General features: G+C 40.4%; 1 protein-coding gene across 1 annotated transcript; it reads right to left on the minus strand.

Annotated features, from left to right (window-relative positions):
• Positions 1-4,950: 4,950 nt before the first annotated feature.
• Positions 4,951-8,895, minus strand: Ifit2 (interferon induced protein with tetratricopeptide repeats 2). The gene is made up of 2 exons (XM_042689682.1): positions 8,763-8,895; positions 4,951-6,485 (listed from the first exon to the last, which is right to left on the minus strand). Exons 1-2 carry the CDS (start codon positions 8,765-8,767, stop codon positions 5,093-5,095), a joined length of 1,398 nt encoding a protein of 465 aa, XP_042545616.1. The 5' UTR covers positions 8,768-8,895; the 3' UTR covers positions 4,951-5,092.
• Positions 8,896-16,272: the final 7,377 nt, after the last annotated feature.

Raw genomic sequence — 16,272 nt, forward strand, 5'->3', positions numbered from 1 at the left:
AAAATAAAATAAAATTAAAAAAAAAAAAGAATTCATTGTACATATCAGAAAATTAAGAAACAAAGGAAATAGTGGGTAGAAAGGGGTTGAGATTGTTGAAGGAGGTGACACTGATCAAGATGCATTGTATTCATATATTGCCTTGTTAAAAGACACCTCTCTAGTGCAACTATTTAAAGATAATAATTTAATAAAGAAACTCCTGTCCCCCTCCACCAAAAAAGCACTTTGAGACAGAAAAAAAACCTCCAAAAGCATTTTCAGACAGAAGAAAAGTATTCATGAATTTTTCTTGGGATTATAAAAGTTGTAGAGGGATATATATTACTTATTTTCACCATTCAGAAAACAATTTATTGAATTTTATTCTACTACAAGAAAAATCTCATTGAAACTGCTCACTAATAAAAACATTAAGAGCACATGCCTCCATCAGTAAGACCTCTTCTGTCTTCAGAAGAGTGCTGAGGCTTGGCATTTCCTCAATTCTTGGGCAGCTATAGTTGCTCTTTGTATCACAAAATTTGACCTGCTTCCATTTCCTCTGAGGAGAATATGAAGCAAAGGCTATACAATGATCTAATGTTCACAATTGCCTTGATATCATTATTTGGTGCAGGAAGAACACAAATAAAGCACTGGAGGATAAACACAACTTGACATTTTCTTGGAAATGGTCTTGGTAAGCTGGAGAAGCCATTTTCCAATGAATGGTCGGCTCCTGAATTTGTGAACATAAAGGTAAGATTAGATGGGACCAGAGTTTCATATTTGAGTCTACTCAGACAACAGGACACATGATTTATCCTACTTGTTGGATACTCATAGCAGGATTCTGAGAAAAGATTCAGGAGTGGGGAGAGAAGGAAAAGAGAATGTTAGAGGGTGAACAGTATCAAAATACATTGGATCTGTGAGTGAAGATAGCAAATCTAAACCTAAGCTCACTGAAAGTTGTTCTGCAATAGAGGTGGATATGGGCAAAGCTACAGCAAGCAAGGAGATCACTCTGTTTAAAGTACAATATAAGCATTTGTGGAAATACTAGACTGAAATTCCTTTAAACAATTAGCATAGGCCAAACAAAGAAAAAATGACAAGAATGTAAAAAGGTCCTGTGGAGGGTGTGTCACTAGTGGGAAGGGAGAAAATGAACAGAGAGGATGAAGGAGGATAAGTATGGTGAACATACTTTATGTAAGTGTAAAGCTTGCTAAGATTAGTTTGAAAGAGGGAGAAGGGATGAAAGAGAGTGATGTACAGAGTGGGTCTGATCAAGATATAGTGTATGCATATATGAACATATCAAAATGAAATCTGGATGAGCAAAGGCAATCATTATATTCAATGTACATTATTTGAGAATTGAATAACATGACTCGAGGATAGGAATGGAAGGGGGAAATGAAGGCGAATGATGGAAGGGGCTCTGACTAATTAATAGATTAATCCATCCATGGATTCCTAATTTGTTGGTATTATTTGGAGGTGATGGAAATTTTCAGAGGTGGGCACTCATGGGAGGAAGTATATCATTGGAGTATTTCCCTTGGGGTGATATCCTTTCAGGGCCCCTTTCTTTCTCTTCTGTGTTTCCTGGCGGTCATGAGGGTACCAGTTCTGTTCCACCATGCCCTTCCACCATGATGCTCTGCCTCACTACATGCCCCTAAACAATAGCACCCGACAACCATGGACTTAAAATTATGAAACACTGAGCAAAAAAAAGTCTTCTACATATAAAATTGTTTCTTTTTTTGCTGCTGTGTCATAAAACTAATCAGGTAAAAATAAATATGGAAGTGGGTTATGACTGTTCCCAGACACTAGACCTGAGCTCCATATGAGGAAGTTTTTCACTGAGAAATGACAAGCATTACTTGAAACCAAAACAATAATGACAGAATTTCACGCCACTCCTCCACTGGTACAGTGGTACCTAAGCACATCTTTGGACAAGATGCTAGAACTCTCAAAATGACCTTTTGAATAGTTTTGTGGGCAGTGAATGCTGATAGGGTGGGTGTTGGGGCTGCACAAATAGCAAATACAATCAGGTAATTCTGACCAAGTTTTTCATTAATACCTGGGGCAGTTCTGTGGGACATGCCACTTGGTGAGTCACATGAGGGGAGAGGTGGCTAAGACCCAGGGAATTTCTAATCAGGACTAGTTAATGTGACTTTTTTTGTTCTCATAGTGAAATTTCCAGAAGCAGGAGCAACACATGTAATTTTCTTTACTCTATCCAATATCATGCATTAGCGCTACCCCCTGAAGTAAATAAGGGTAAGTCATTTATCTCTTGTCCACCCTTTCCGCATATTTCCTTCTCAAAATTCTAGTTCAGTATGGTTTGTTGGGCTGACATGCAAGGGCATGCACATTCTGTAGCACACACAGGTGCCTCTGGTGATCAGGTTGGTCCACCTGACCATCTTCCCTGTCACGTAGGACACTCCTGTTTTTTTCCCCTAAGCACCAGAACTAATAATCTACTCAGCCAAAAAGAGCTAGACCTTCGTTTGGGGAAAAAAAAACACACATTTGTCCAATGAGGTAAGTTTACCAGTGGTACACTATATGGCTTTCCACTAAGGTGTTTCGATTCTTTCTAGTCTTTATATAATAAGGAAAATTCTTCAGAAAATATACAGACACTTGTAGACTTTGTTACTGATTTTGTTTTATGCGATGAAGGTGGGATAAGACAGAACCAGAAATGAATCCTCATTTTTCATATAAGAGGCTGGATACCAGAGGAATGACTAAAAGCAAAAGTTAACACATGAAAGTGAAATGACTCACCCTGTTGAGGTTGGATAATGTGTGTGTGTTTGTGTGTGTGTGTGTGTGTGTGCGCGCACGCATGTGTATGCGCGCGCAGGTAGAAGCATATACCGTGGACTCTTAAAGCTGTAGAATTTTATAGATTCAGTAGTTGCAAACTAACTTGCTAGGTTATCTGAGTTCAGTTCATACTCAGTGTAATTTTTCACTTTGCAGTACTTGTTCTTAAGATTTAAGTCTGAAAGAAGGTACAGTGAAATTTCACATATACTAAAACAGTTTTATTTTCTATCACAGGTAAGTTATTTAATAATAAATGGTATCACTTTTTCCAGAAAGATAAACAGTATACATTGATGATCTCACACACATCCAACATTATTTTTATATAGATAACAACAGGAACTTTGTTATAACTAGTTGTAATTGTTAACTTTAAAAGTCTTTGAGTGTCGGGTGCTGGTGGCTCATGCCTGTAAATCCTAGCTATTCAGGAGGCTGAGATCTGAGGATCAAAGCCAGCCTGGACAGGAAAGTCCGTGAGACTCTTATCTCCAATAAACCACTAGAAAACCAGAAGTGACACTGTGGGTCATGTGATAGAGTGCTGGCCTTGAGCAGAAGAGCACAGGGACAGTGCCCAAAACCAGAGTAAACAAAAAAATGTCTTTGACTATGACATGTTTAAATTACTTAATAAGAAGCATTGTGATATGCTTAATTATTAACTAATGCCAAAAATATTTTCCACACAGAGCGTGAATCAGGGTCTCAGGCTGGTCCAGCTGACTCTGTTTTGGTTCACACCAACCTCAACACCTTGTCTATGCAATGTCTACTTAGAAAATCGCAGCCAGCACAAACATGCCATCATGTTTAAGGATCTTGGAAGATTTTTCAAAGAGGCGTTTATATCGCCATCACTATCAATGATACTGTCTATGACTTTCTTCTAGGCCTTAGTCACCCATTGGCTGCTTTCCTGTGATCTCAAAGATGGGTTCGTCAAGGCATTTTGAAAAAACAACTCTTATTACATAGAATATTTCCTAACAGTGGCTAACAAATGAAAGTGTGTCTATGTGACTAACATAATCTACAAAGATTAATCAACACCCATTATTCTTTCTTTTGATTATTCTTTGTCTATGCCTCCCGAGATTACACACAAGATTTAAAGAAATGAATATTTCAATTGTTAGTACATAGTACAAACTTTTCCTTCTTCTTTTCCTGAAGTGTTAGAATTGTAAGAGGTTGTAAAGTTCTCCCTCACACCTCCCAGAAGTCATTCATGGGTTTGCCTGAGACCTGGTTAATCCCAGATAGGAACTTTCTGGATCTGATCTGTTCTCTGTCTTCAAACTATGAGGGTACCTCAATTAATAGAACTCCTGTTGAATGAGACTCTGTAGATTGAGGATTGACTGAAGAGGAAGAGGAAGAAGAGGAGAAGGAGAAAAAAAGGAGGAGGAGGAGAGAATAAAAACAGAGACAGAAATGAGAGAAATATACAGAGAGGAAATGACGATGAAGAAGATGAAGAAGAAGATGATGATATATGAAATACCATCTAGGCTTTGTGCCCTCTGATTTTCATTTAACATGGAACATAAATGGTGAGGCAGGACCAGCCAGTGATGAATTTTAAAAAATAATCCAAAGTATAGAGAAATGGATGAAAGCTCTAGCTGATGTACACAAACATAATCATAGAAATAAGTCTAAGTCATCATTCCATGGAAGATGAGTAAAGCATGTCACTTCATCTGCTAGATATAAGAGTTGAACAGGCTGTTTGCTAACTTTCTTGGATACATGCCCTAAGTGGTCTTTCTCCCAGTACTCTCCATGACCCAGAAATTGAGGTGCACATATCTGGCATAGAAAAATTCTCCCGTAATACTGATCCACTACAATGAGCAATGTCTTCATACATGTTTATATCATTCCAGTTAAAAACTTTGCTGCCCAGTGCCAGTGGCTTATGCCTGTAATGCTAGCTACTCAGGAGGCTGAGATCTAAGGATCACAGTTCAAAGCCAGCTGGGACAGGAAAGTCTGTGAAACTCTTATCTCCAATAAACCACTAGAAAACTGGAAGTGGTACTATAGCTCAAGTGGTAGAGTGCTCGCCTTAAGCTGAAGAGCTGAGGGATAGCACTCAGGCCCAGAATTCAAGCCACACAACCTACAAAACAAAACAAAACACCAAAACAAAACTTTGCACAGTGAGTTGTTGAGGGGTTTCAACCTCCATCCGGCCTTATGGATGGGAGGTGATTTATGGGCATCATGTCCATTAGTCTTCATTCTCCATCTCATCCAATGATGCAGAAGGTACATGGCTTCCAGAGTTTGCATCCATCTCAGAGTCTTCATCAGTTTGCTCTACTTCTCCACCTAACTTCTGAAGAAATGCTAAGACATGCCAAGCTTCTGTATCAGCTTCATTTCTGGAAAGCCGTGCTTTAGCAAGTTTTTGTAGTTTGATTTTCATTTTTTCTCTCTCCTTTGATTCCTGGTTTATTTTCACACCCTCCATAAACTGCTGGATGGCTTTGTCTTCACGTTTCATTTGATACAGCTGAAAATTGCCATAACGCAGATGGAGAAGTTGTTTAGATACAGGACCAAGTTCCTTGCTAAATTCTTTTTGGAAGTAAAACTCTGCTTCTTTGTACTGACCTGCAATGGTATAAAGATTAGCTAGATAGCTATCTATTTGAAAGATATTCACATTGAGCTCTTCAGCTTTCCTTAAATGATCTATAGCTTGTTCTACTAGTACCAGAAATTGCTTTCTTTCCACATTCATTGCCTTCTCTCCTCTTTGGAGGACTTGTGACCTATAGCAGGAGCCAATATGATAATGCAAATAAGCATTGTTTGGCATGCACTCTAAAGCCTTTCTAAGCAGCTCTATTGCTTTGTCCAGGGCCCCTTGTTTTCGATAAAATTTTGCAGCTCTACATAACACATCAGTTGCACCTGGGGCTTTCTTTACGGCTTCTTCAACTAGTTCCTGTCCTTCATTCATATTTTGGAGTTTTAGAGCTAAGAGGACTTTAACATACTGATTGTTAGGATTCAACTCAATAGCTTGCCTCAGAGCACCTTCTGAGTTCTGCACTGGTGGGTGGACATCCAGACGGTAGCTCACTATGGCCCATCCAGAGGTGAATTCTGGGTGTTTTGCCTTCTTCTCCAGAGCCTTCTCAAAGCACACTTTGGCCACTTCATTTTGGTTTGTACATTTCAGCCGGGCCCACCCTTCCTCACAATCAAGCTCAGGACTCTCAATTCTATAAAGACTGGAGAACTTTGTGCAGACCTCTTTCACCTTGTCGACATAAGTCTGAGCTTCTGAGAGTCGGCCCATGTGGTAAAGGACCCAGGCGTAGTTTCCCCATGTGACCAGACTTCGGATTTCTGACTGGGCAGCATGCTCTGCCTGGATGAACTCTTCAGCTTGTCGTAAGCATTCCAGAGCTGCCTTGTTTTGGCCTCTGTGGTACTTTATGTAGGCCGAAATGTTACACATTGTGGCTTTAAACTCACTGTTCTGAAACTCATGCTTGTTAAACACTCTGTCCTCAAACTCATCCAAGGAATTTTCTCCCTCTAGCAAGTTCCAGGTGAAATGGCATTTTAGTTGTTGTAGGCTGCTCTCCAAGGATTTCTTAGTGGTCTCACTACAGAACAAAAGCAGGAAAGAAAAAAAAACGGTTAGACTGACAGCACAGATCATAAAATTGGTTTACTGTCAGTAAACATCAGTTCTTTCTGCTGTGCCCATTTCTTTTAACATTCCATACTTTATTCTTGTTCAACTATTCTATTTTAACCACATGCATTTTATTTTCAGTCATTTTCATTTTTATTCATTTCTCTTCTTTAGTTTTCAGTAGCACACCATCTCGTAATTTGCTCGTTATCTATGTTGGCAATGTCTTAAACTGGAAGCAAAGTCCGACACATTATTTGCACTGAAGTGGAATTGTTTTTCCCTTTCTTTCCCCTCTCCCACTTCTACTTTAAAGACTGGTAATTTCTGTGTTTCAACAAGCAGACCTATGAATCATTCTGCAGATAGCATTTCAACTTTCTATTGAAATTGTTTTTGTCCTCTTATGATGTTTCTTTTTAGAATGTGGGTAAGAGGTAGCGTTGTATGGGTTCTTGAGGCAAACAACTTTTTTTCTTATGGAACAACTAACTTGTTTTCCTTAAGGTGTCCTTAGAAAAAATTTTAAAAATTTTCCCATTCTCCACTGTGGCTCAAGGTGGTACAGTGCTAGCTTTGAACAAAAGAGCTCAGGAACAGTGCTCAAGCCCTGAGTTCAAGTCCCATGACCGACAAAAAAAAAAAAAAAAAAGATTTGCCATTCTCTTAAAGAATTCCTTCAGGATTGTTCTCAAAATAAATAAATTTATAAATAAATGAATAAGCAACAAACAAAGAAACCCAGCAAACAAACCAACGATTTAAAAAATGGTGTCCTACGAATATTGCTCTTTTTTCTCTCAATTGTTTTATGGTATCTATAATTCAGCCTTTTTTTTCCCAGAAGCTACACAACCTTCTGAACATGATGAATTCTAACATATACAACCACTAGATACCTAGATAACCACGGGGGAGGAGTGGGGAGGATCACACACCTGGTCTGAATGTCCACACAAGTCTTCTTCCCCCTTTCTATTTGCCTCTTTTTTCTGCTTTTCATATCAAACAGAAAGACTGTTGTGCACTGTGATGGTGGCTCTATCCTGGAGGACTCACCCCATTCTCTCATGCAGGCTGCAGACTGTGGGTGCAGGAGTCCCCACCCCCACCCCCATATCCTCCTATTCTAGTCCTCTGGGGATCACTTTTTGTGAGGCACTGCTGGAATGTTAAGGCAGTGTCTCTTATTCTTCACATAAATGGAGACTTAACTCCTGTCCAGAATAAACAACAAGAACAAAAGCACAAAAAGGAGGGAAAAGGAGCAGGAGTTTCTTGGAAGGACCCACCTTTTCTTTAGAGAAAAAGAAAATCATTACAATACCTCCAGTAGATGGGGACAGGAGAGTGGCTTGGTATTGGACTTCTTAATAACAACAATCTCCCTTTGAAAAGCCCACAACCAATCTGAAATAGCTTCCTTCTTAGTGAGGTTATTGGAGTATTTCCTTCACACACACACACACACACACACACACACACACACACACACACACAGCTCTTTTTCACTTCATAAAAGAAACAGTTTTATATCTCTACGATATAAAACATAGCAGCTGTACAGGAGAGAGATATTCAGTAAAGATACTTAATTACATCTCTCCAAGCAGCACTGAATTCATGTCCACAGTCACTGCTTGAACTTGGCTTTATATTTAAAGGAGTAATACATCAGAAAGGCTAATTCTTGATACTTGCTTCCTGGGCTCTTTAGTTAACAGCCTAGACACTGACAATGGTATTAAAAGTTAAATTCATTTCCACAGGAAATGAGGTTGGCAATCTGAGTACCATTTAACTCTGAAGAAACTAAATCCTTAGTTTCTTATTTTTTTTATTAAATAATACTTTTATAAATATCCACCAATTAAAGCATTTAAACAAGAAACAGAACTGAGTCCTTCAGACACATCTGTACAAGAAGGTTGCTAACAAACACACTATATTAAACATATTTCAGCCTAATTCTGTCTCAGATCTCAGCTCTCAGTTCCCCAGGAGACAGAGCTGCAGATGCCCTTAGGGGCTGCACAGTGAAATCAGAGGAAGAAACAAAGGAGCACCAGTAAACAGCACAGATTTAACAGCACAGATTTACAGCTATCGAGACAGAAGTCCAATAAGGTGATTAAATAAACTCCAAACAGAGCTGGCCTTGCTCTGGACTGTAGAGCTCAGAACTTGCATTCCACAGCAACATAGACACCGTCTCAGCATACAGAGAAGGGAGAAGAACCTTCACCTCATGGTTGATGCGGGCAGTTTCAAACGCTCTTAAAGGCTCAGTTCAGGCTTCCACTCTCTTCAGAAATGTTCCTCCTCTGCCTCTGATGAAGGCTAGAAAGCAATATATAACAGCTTCTGATTTCTTTTCCTGCTTCCGTGAAGTTGATGTCAGCAAAGAAACTGAAACTAGAAAGTGAATTTTCTTTTGAGTAAGAGCCAGTTCCTTCAGGGAGAGGCCCTGTACAGCCAGTCAGAACTGATTGAGATCTGGAGCTGTGACAGGCAAGATTTCCAACCTTCACAAAGCCCCTCCCTGAAGTCCTGTGAAACCATCCTCACCATTATGTATCACCCCTTGGAATCCCAGCTAACCTCCCTACCAGTTTTTAGTCTATTCCCTTCACTGATAACGAAGCTCCAGCCTCGGCAGTGATGAGTACACATTGACTGGTATGGCAGTCATCAAAAAAAGTCATCGTTGCTGAAGAATTGACCTCCACCCTATTAATCCCAAGTGTGCAACCTGAGCCTGGCTGTAAAAGTTCCGTTATGGGACTAGCCTGTAAGGATCTGAGGCAGAACTGTGAGGCCAGGAAAGGGTTAAAGAGTTAGAAGACAGAACTGGACCCTGAGAAGGCCAAAAGGTCTGGGCAAGACAGATGTAGAGCTGTTTGAACATTTTTACAAGAAGCTTGAGACCTTGGATAAGGGAATACATACCCTGGTCTCTGCCTGCATCTGCAGTCATTCCCTTATACACTAAATGCGAGTAAGCCTTGTCTCCTCACCCAGACTCTACAAAACCCCTGACTCAGCCCCCTCTCCCCCTCACACACACCTTAGCTCAGCCTCCAGCCTGTGGGGAGGCTGAGTTTCTTACTGTTGTGCCTCAATCAACAGTCCTAACCTGAAGTCCAGTTTTTTCCGTTTCTTTTGTCTTCCATTTCCCCAACAGTTGCCATTAATCAACACATGATTTGAAGCACAGATTCTGATGTGAGGCAATCTACATTTGAAATCAAACTCCATCTGTATGGCATGCAGCTTGGAGGAAATTGTTGACTGTCAGCTAGTTTCTTTTATTGGGAATTGGGAATAATATTCATGAAGGGTGATGGGTGAATTCAATGAGCGAATACATGAGATATCCTGATGAAGATGCCAGTCACCTAATAACTAAATGTTAGATTTTTTTTAATAATTAAAATCATTGACCAAAGAGACCAGAAGGGAGACATTTGGCGTTTGATTTTCTTAGAGCCTTCAATCCTCTGACATTTCTCAATCTAACCTGATTCCAACCTAAGCCAAATGTCGCTTAACATCTTTACATGTCTCTGGATTCTCTGAGACCTAGACACTTTAAATCTCTGGTATTCAGCATTTGAATACCACAAAGTATTTGTGATGACCGAGCAATGTGTTTTTCTTGCTTTTTCCTTCTTCATTCTTGTGTTAGCTAATCTTGATTGTCCACTCAACTGGACTGGCAGACATCTTAACCATCTAGACAATGGTCAAGCACACTTCTTGCTGTGTTTGTAGGGTGTTTCCAGAGACATTGCTATATGAGTCAGCAAACTGAGTTGGGAAAGACCTGCCCTGAAAGTGGGTAAGGCTCTGGACGGAGCAAAAAGTCAGAGAAGATTGAAGAAGTGAAAGAGACGCTTGCACGGACACTCACTCAGTACTCTTTTTTAAGCAGGTGTGGGTTTTTGCAGGTGCTGTTGCCCAAGGACTCAACTCTTCAGTATTGAGCATGGAGTCCCAGAGGACTCCCAGGGCTTCTACCTCAGGCAGGAACTGCATTGTTGGTCATTCTTAGACACTCATATTCTTGGCTCTCCTGCCTTCAAATGGTCATTAGAGGACTCTCCAGCCTGTGATCACGAAAGCCAGTCCAATAAATCCCCACATATATGTTAGGTCCGCCTGGGAAAAATGGCCTCTTCCCATTGTTCTCCCCCAGTGCACACAGGCTCCCTTCCCTAGCAGTTCCGGCCCCTGCCCAGGTAACTGGAGTACCTGAGGGCACTGGGAGGTTCCCCGGGCTCTGGGCCACACCTCCTCCTCACCCTCTTTATTTGCCTCGTATATATTTTGGAGATAAGAATTGCACATTTTCTTTCATTTAAAACTACCATCTTTATTGTTACTATTACCATTATTATTGCATTAGCTTCATGGTATGTCATGTCTGGCATGATGAAAACTAATAAAATAAGATCTCTCATTTATTGTTGTCTGTTCTTTCAGGGTTTTTTTTCTGGTGCTTTGTTACAAACTAAGCTGCATGAACATCAGTATATATGTCTTGGCATGTGTGTACAAATATGAATACAAACAGAATTGCTAGGTAAAGATCCTGGTACATTCAACACAACTCTGTCTTTCTGTATGGTCTATAATCTTCACAACTTGATGGTGTGTATATATTGCACATCTTCTGTTAATATTTTTTAAATTTGAACTTTAGACACCGATTTTAGCATTCACTTAGATTTCATGAGATTTCTTTCCCACAGCCTAAAGAACTATTTAGACCCTCTCCATTTGTAATTTTATATCTTAGGCTAATATTCACCGCAAAATGTTTTTAGAGGGCTGGGAAGGTGGCTCAGTGGTAGAGCGCTTGCCTTGCATGCATGAGGCCCTGGGTTCGATTCCTCGGCAACACATAAGCAGAAAAAGTCAGAAGTGGTGCTGTGGCTGAAGTGGTAGAGCACTAGCCTTGAGTTAAAGAGCTGAAGGACAGTGTCCAGGCCCAGAGTTCAGGCCCCACGACCAACAAAAAATAAAAATAAAATTAAATAAAATGATTTTAGATTTTCTAGGTCTTAAAGTAAAATAGGACAACCTCTTGGTTGTGTCACCTTGGGAACATTACTTAGTCTTTCTCTGCCTCTGATTCCTATTGAATACATTTATTATAAGGATTAAATGAGATAAATCAGGAGAAACCCAAGGCTGGTGCTGCCACATTGTTAGCTGTTAAATGTTAGGACCGCCCCCCCCCCTTCCTACACATTACATGTGTCTTGCGTAAGCTCCTCTGGTCACAGTGTCCCCAATCCCTTAACTCTTGCTTTGGATTTCAGCTTTGGAGTCAGTCCAACTAGTCTTATGACTTACTTTTCCTTTTCTATCAGCATGGATATAAAGTTGTTAAACTGAGAACATAAAACCAACGTTGTTATTACTTCCTGAGAGAAAGCAAGCTAACACATTGCTTTGGTAAAGATTGCTGTTCTTTCTCAGGCTGTGGCCCTTTGGCTGATGTCACTAGGGCTACTGACACTGAGTCTTATTCACACCAGACACACACTCTTAGCCAGGAAAGGGAAACTGAAAGGAAACGGGACCGTAAGAAGGGTTCTCAAAATGGGAACATGCCATGCCTTGTCTCTCAGGTTTGCATAGCTTTGGTTTCATTTTACATTTGTAGTACAGATAAGGGAGGCTAGAACCACTTGTAAAACAGTAACAAAAAGAAAAACAAAGTTAGTAATCTCATTAGGAAATTCTGTGTGTTGATAAGGGGAGTCAATATTATTTTTGGCATCACCATGGAGTAAAAGTCCAAACTGGAAATTGTGTGGTTATTGTTTTAAGATAAGTGAGTGAATGCATGAATGTCTTTTACTGCCTCTAATGCCTAAGCCCTATCATGACCAGAAGCAGTTATTTTAAGTAGTTTCTCCATGTACAGATAGTTATCACTAACTTGGCAGTGTTTATTCTCTGTATTTTTCTGAATGACTAAGGAGAGTTACAAGGCAACTGAAATAACAAGAACAACATATTTTCCCAATTCTCCCATCCATCTAGCTTTAAGGGTTTATCCTTATCCATTCATAATCAATAACTCTTTCTACATTAATTCACCCAGTATTCACTACATTTCAACCATGTATTAGACACTATTCTGTGTCTTTAATGTTCTGAAAATAATGGAAGTGAAAATAAAAACCGGAAATATATACTGATTCTGTAGCAAAAATGAAGGAAGTAGGGTAAAGTCCTTTTAGAAAGAAGATAGAAATATGCTCATACTTGCTAAAAGTCAACTCACAGAGTGTTCTAATTTATGTGAACTGAGTGAAGTCAATTTAATGCAGCCTTCAACGTTGTTCAATTAGGAATACCCTCATTAACTCACTGTGGTGGTTTGGTTATGAAATGATCCCAAGAAGTCTCATATGTTGAAGATGTTGAAGGGTTTGGTCCAGCTAGTGAATCTAAACATTAAAAAGTTACTGGATCAGGAGGACTTACACCTAATCAATAGATTAGTCCATGGATGATTTCATAGTCTGGTTACATTATTGGGGGGTGATGGGAACTAGTAGAGTTTGGTTGAAGAAAATAGTTCACCAGAAGTGTTGTTTCTGCTCTCTCTGTCTCTCCATCTCCCATTCAATAAATTGCCTCTCACAATTGTGGACATAACCTGTGAAATCTGTTCCTGTGTTTGCTTGTGGGACACTATCCAGGGCTGCCTGCCTGCCTACCTGCCTGCTCCTGAATCAAAGTTCTTTATCTCACAGACAAATGCACTTTCTTTTGATTTCTGTGTCTATCTTTGGTAAGGTGAACCCACAAGTTTCTAAGAACTACTTTACAGGTAGTACACAACATGCCTCTTAAAAACTCCTAAGAACTTAATCCACCTCAGCTTTGTATTCCCTACAAAATAAAAAGATGGAATATAAACATCATATTCTGATCAGAATTGGCATTACTGTCACATGCCTGGGGAGGAGTCCAAGAGAATATACAGATAGAGAACTATGTATGAAATACTTGGCATGCCTAAACATAGACTGAAGTCATCTCAGAGTCCTAGAGATGGTGTACAAGAGAATCATTTGCAAAATCCCATATACTTTAAAGGATTTCAAACCCACCAAAATAACTTCCATAAAACAATAATCAAAATTGGCAGAAATGAAACTAGATGACTTTCAAATTCTCAGTTTCATACAGTTTGTGTGTGTGTGTGTGTGTGTGTGTGTGTGTGTGTGTGTGTGTATCAGTCAGGGTTTAGAAAGAGAAACAGAACTATTAAGTGTATTTGTTACAGGAAATTGGTGTTAAGCAACCGGGGAGTTAGCTGCTGGCAAAGCAGTCTTTTTAAGATTCTTTGTTTTGGGGGCTGGGAAGGTGGCTCAGTGGTAGAGCACTTGCCTTGCATGCTCGAGGCCCTGGGTTCGATTCCTCAGCACAACATAAGAAAAAAGCCGGAAGTGGCGCTGTGGCTCAAGTGGTAGAGTGCTAGCCTTGAGCTGAAGAGCTGAGGGACAGCGCCCAGGCCCAGAGTTCAGGCTCCATGACCAGACCCCCCCCCCAAAAAAAAAGAAAGAAAAAAAAAGAAGATTTTTTGTTTTGGGGCTGGGAAGGTGGCTCAGTGGTAGAGTGCTTGCCTTGCATGCATGAGGCCCTGGGTTCAATTCCTCAGCACCACCTAAGCAGAAAAAACTGGAAGTGGGGCTGAGGCTCAAGTGGTAGAGCACTAGCTCGTCTACAGCTGAAGAGCTGAGGGACAGCACCCAGGCCCAGAGTTCAGGCCCCATGATTGACAAAAAAAAAAAAAAAAAAAGATTCTTTGTTTTTCTGTCTGATACCAGAGTTCATTGTTTCTATTCTAGACTTTTGCTATTATTAAATTAAATGCTATCTTTCAGGAAACAAATATTTCAAATAACAAAAAAATCAAATGAATTTCTGCACTTTTTTTCTAAGTATCTCTATATTTCCAATAGTCTTAAAAGTCTCAAGATCCCAGGAATGTGAATCGTGGCTATAAGGCTATAAGACATAGATACACGTGTTCCAATAAAGTTTTATTTACAAAAACAGTTGTTGGTCTATATACAGACTATGAGCTGCAGTAAGTTAGCTTTTTAAAATATGGTACTATACATTATGTATTCACCCAGAACATCTTGAGGAAATAAGGCCCTAGTGTTATTCACTCTACTTTCTGCATGCTTCTCATGGCTTCTCATTTTTGAATATTTTTCCTGGTACTCTCTGGGATATCGAAACATAGCTAATCATCAGATCTGTTTTCTTACAGTGTTTGTTGGTATTTCAATGACATATAAGTGGGTTTCAGGCTCATAACATCCTACACTATGTTTCCCTGACACCATGTTTATATTGCTTGCCCCGACCTACTCATTCGTTAACACTTCTTTACGGGGCCTCCAAATGCCCACTTGCTCAGGACAACTAAAACTCCCTGTGCTGTCCAGCTCCTCATCTCTAAAATTCCTTCTTCCAGTCCCTACCTTTCCTCTACCCCCTTCCTATGCCAGCTCAGAGAATGTGTCATCTGTTTTTCAAAAGCAAAAAGAATTTCTGTATCTTCTACTCCCACCGGAAGAGGAATAAAAAAATCTATTTATATTCCTCACATTAATTGTATGAAGTGAGGGGTATTTAAAACATAGGTATATTGTTACCTTGGTCATATTCATCCCTGCATTACTTTCTTATTTTTCTTCTTCCTAACCCACATTCTTAGGTTTTGTTTGTTTATTTATTTGGATGGGAGGTGCTTGTGCATGCTTATTACACACTCTCTCACTGGGCAATATCCCTAGTACCCCATTGCCACCATGAAGAATTCTGATGCCAGCTGCTACTTTAATTTTAAAAAATACTCCATCACTAGACACACGAAAAGTTGCAACTACCACTCTAGAGTTGGATTGTATATATGTATTATATATGTATATACATACACATTATATATATTATACACAAACATATACATTTATGTATACACACATATATTTTATATATACAATTTGAGGTGCATTCCTTTTCAACCAAGAAATACAAAACGGAAATGGGATTGCGGGTCAGGAAGGAGACCGTGCGCATGTGTCCCCTAGTGGCATCTCCCGCCTCACCAAGGTCCACTGAAGCTGCCTGGGCCTGTGCCACCTCCTTCTGGCTATTCTAGGCGAGCCCCTGCCAACAAGGACAAGAGCAGGTCCCATGTCTGGTCTCAACGCTTACTCAGCTCTAGGGGCTTCTGACTCCTCTGGGAGTGTAAGATGCTACCAGGAAGGGGCTCTAGGGACAGGGGGGAGCAGGGAGGGGTGGAAGGGAGCAGGGCCCAAGAAGCCCTTGTACTATCCCAGGAGGCTGCTTGGCACTATGCTTTGAAAACTGTCCTTCCAGTTGCCGTTTCCTACATTTTAATCTGATTTGTAGCATTCATCCGATTCCCTAGCACAGAAACCCCACAGCTTCCTAACGTGAGCAGTGCCCCCTTCTCTTCCTACCCAGCAGCTAAGAGGGGTCTTCATCCGCCTGGGCGGGGGCGCAATCGCCCACTCCAGCTGCCAGGCTGAGAAATTCTGGGCGCAGCCTTCAGGCCCACCTGCCCAGGCCCAGGAGCTCCCCGCGGGTGCTGCTGTTGGCCAACAGAGGGCGCTCTTCGCTTCTACTAGGAGCTCAGCTCCCAGGGCTAGACTGCCTTCTATTTGACACTTTGCACCCAAACCTCTTGA

Source organism: Dipodomys spectabilis, unplaced genomic scaffold, assembly GCF_019054845.1.
Source record: "Dipodomys spectabilis isolate Male_0828 unplaced genomic scaffold, ASM1905484v1 ptg000125l, whole genome shotgun sequence".
Taxonomy (NCBI): Eukaryota; Metazoa; Chordata; class Mammalia; order Rodentia; family Heteromyidae; genus Dipodomys; species Dipodomys spectabilis.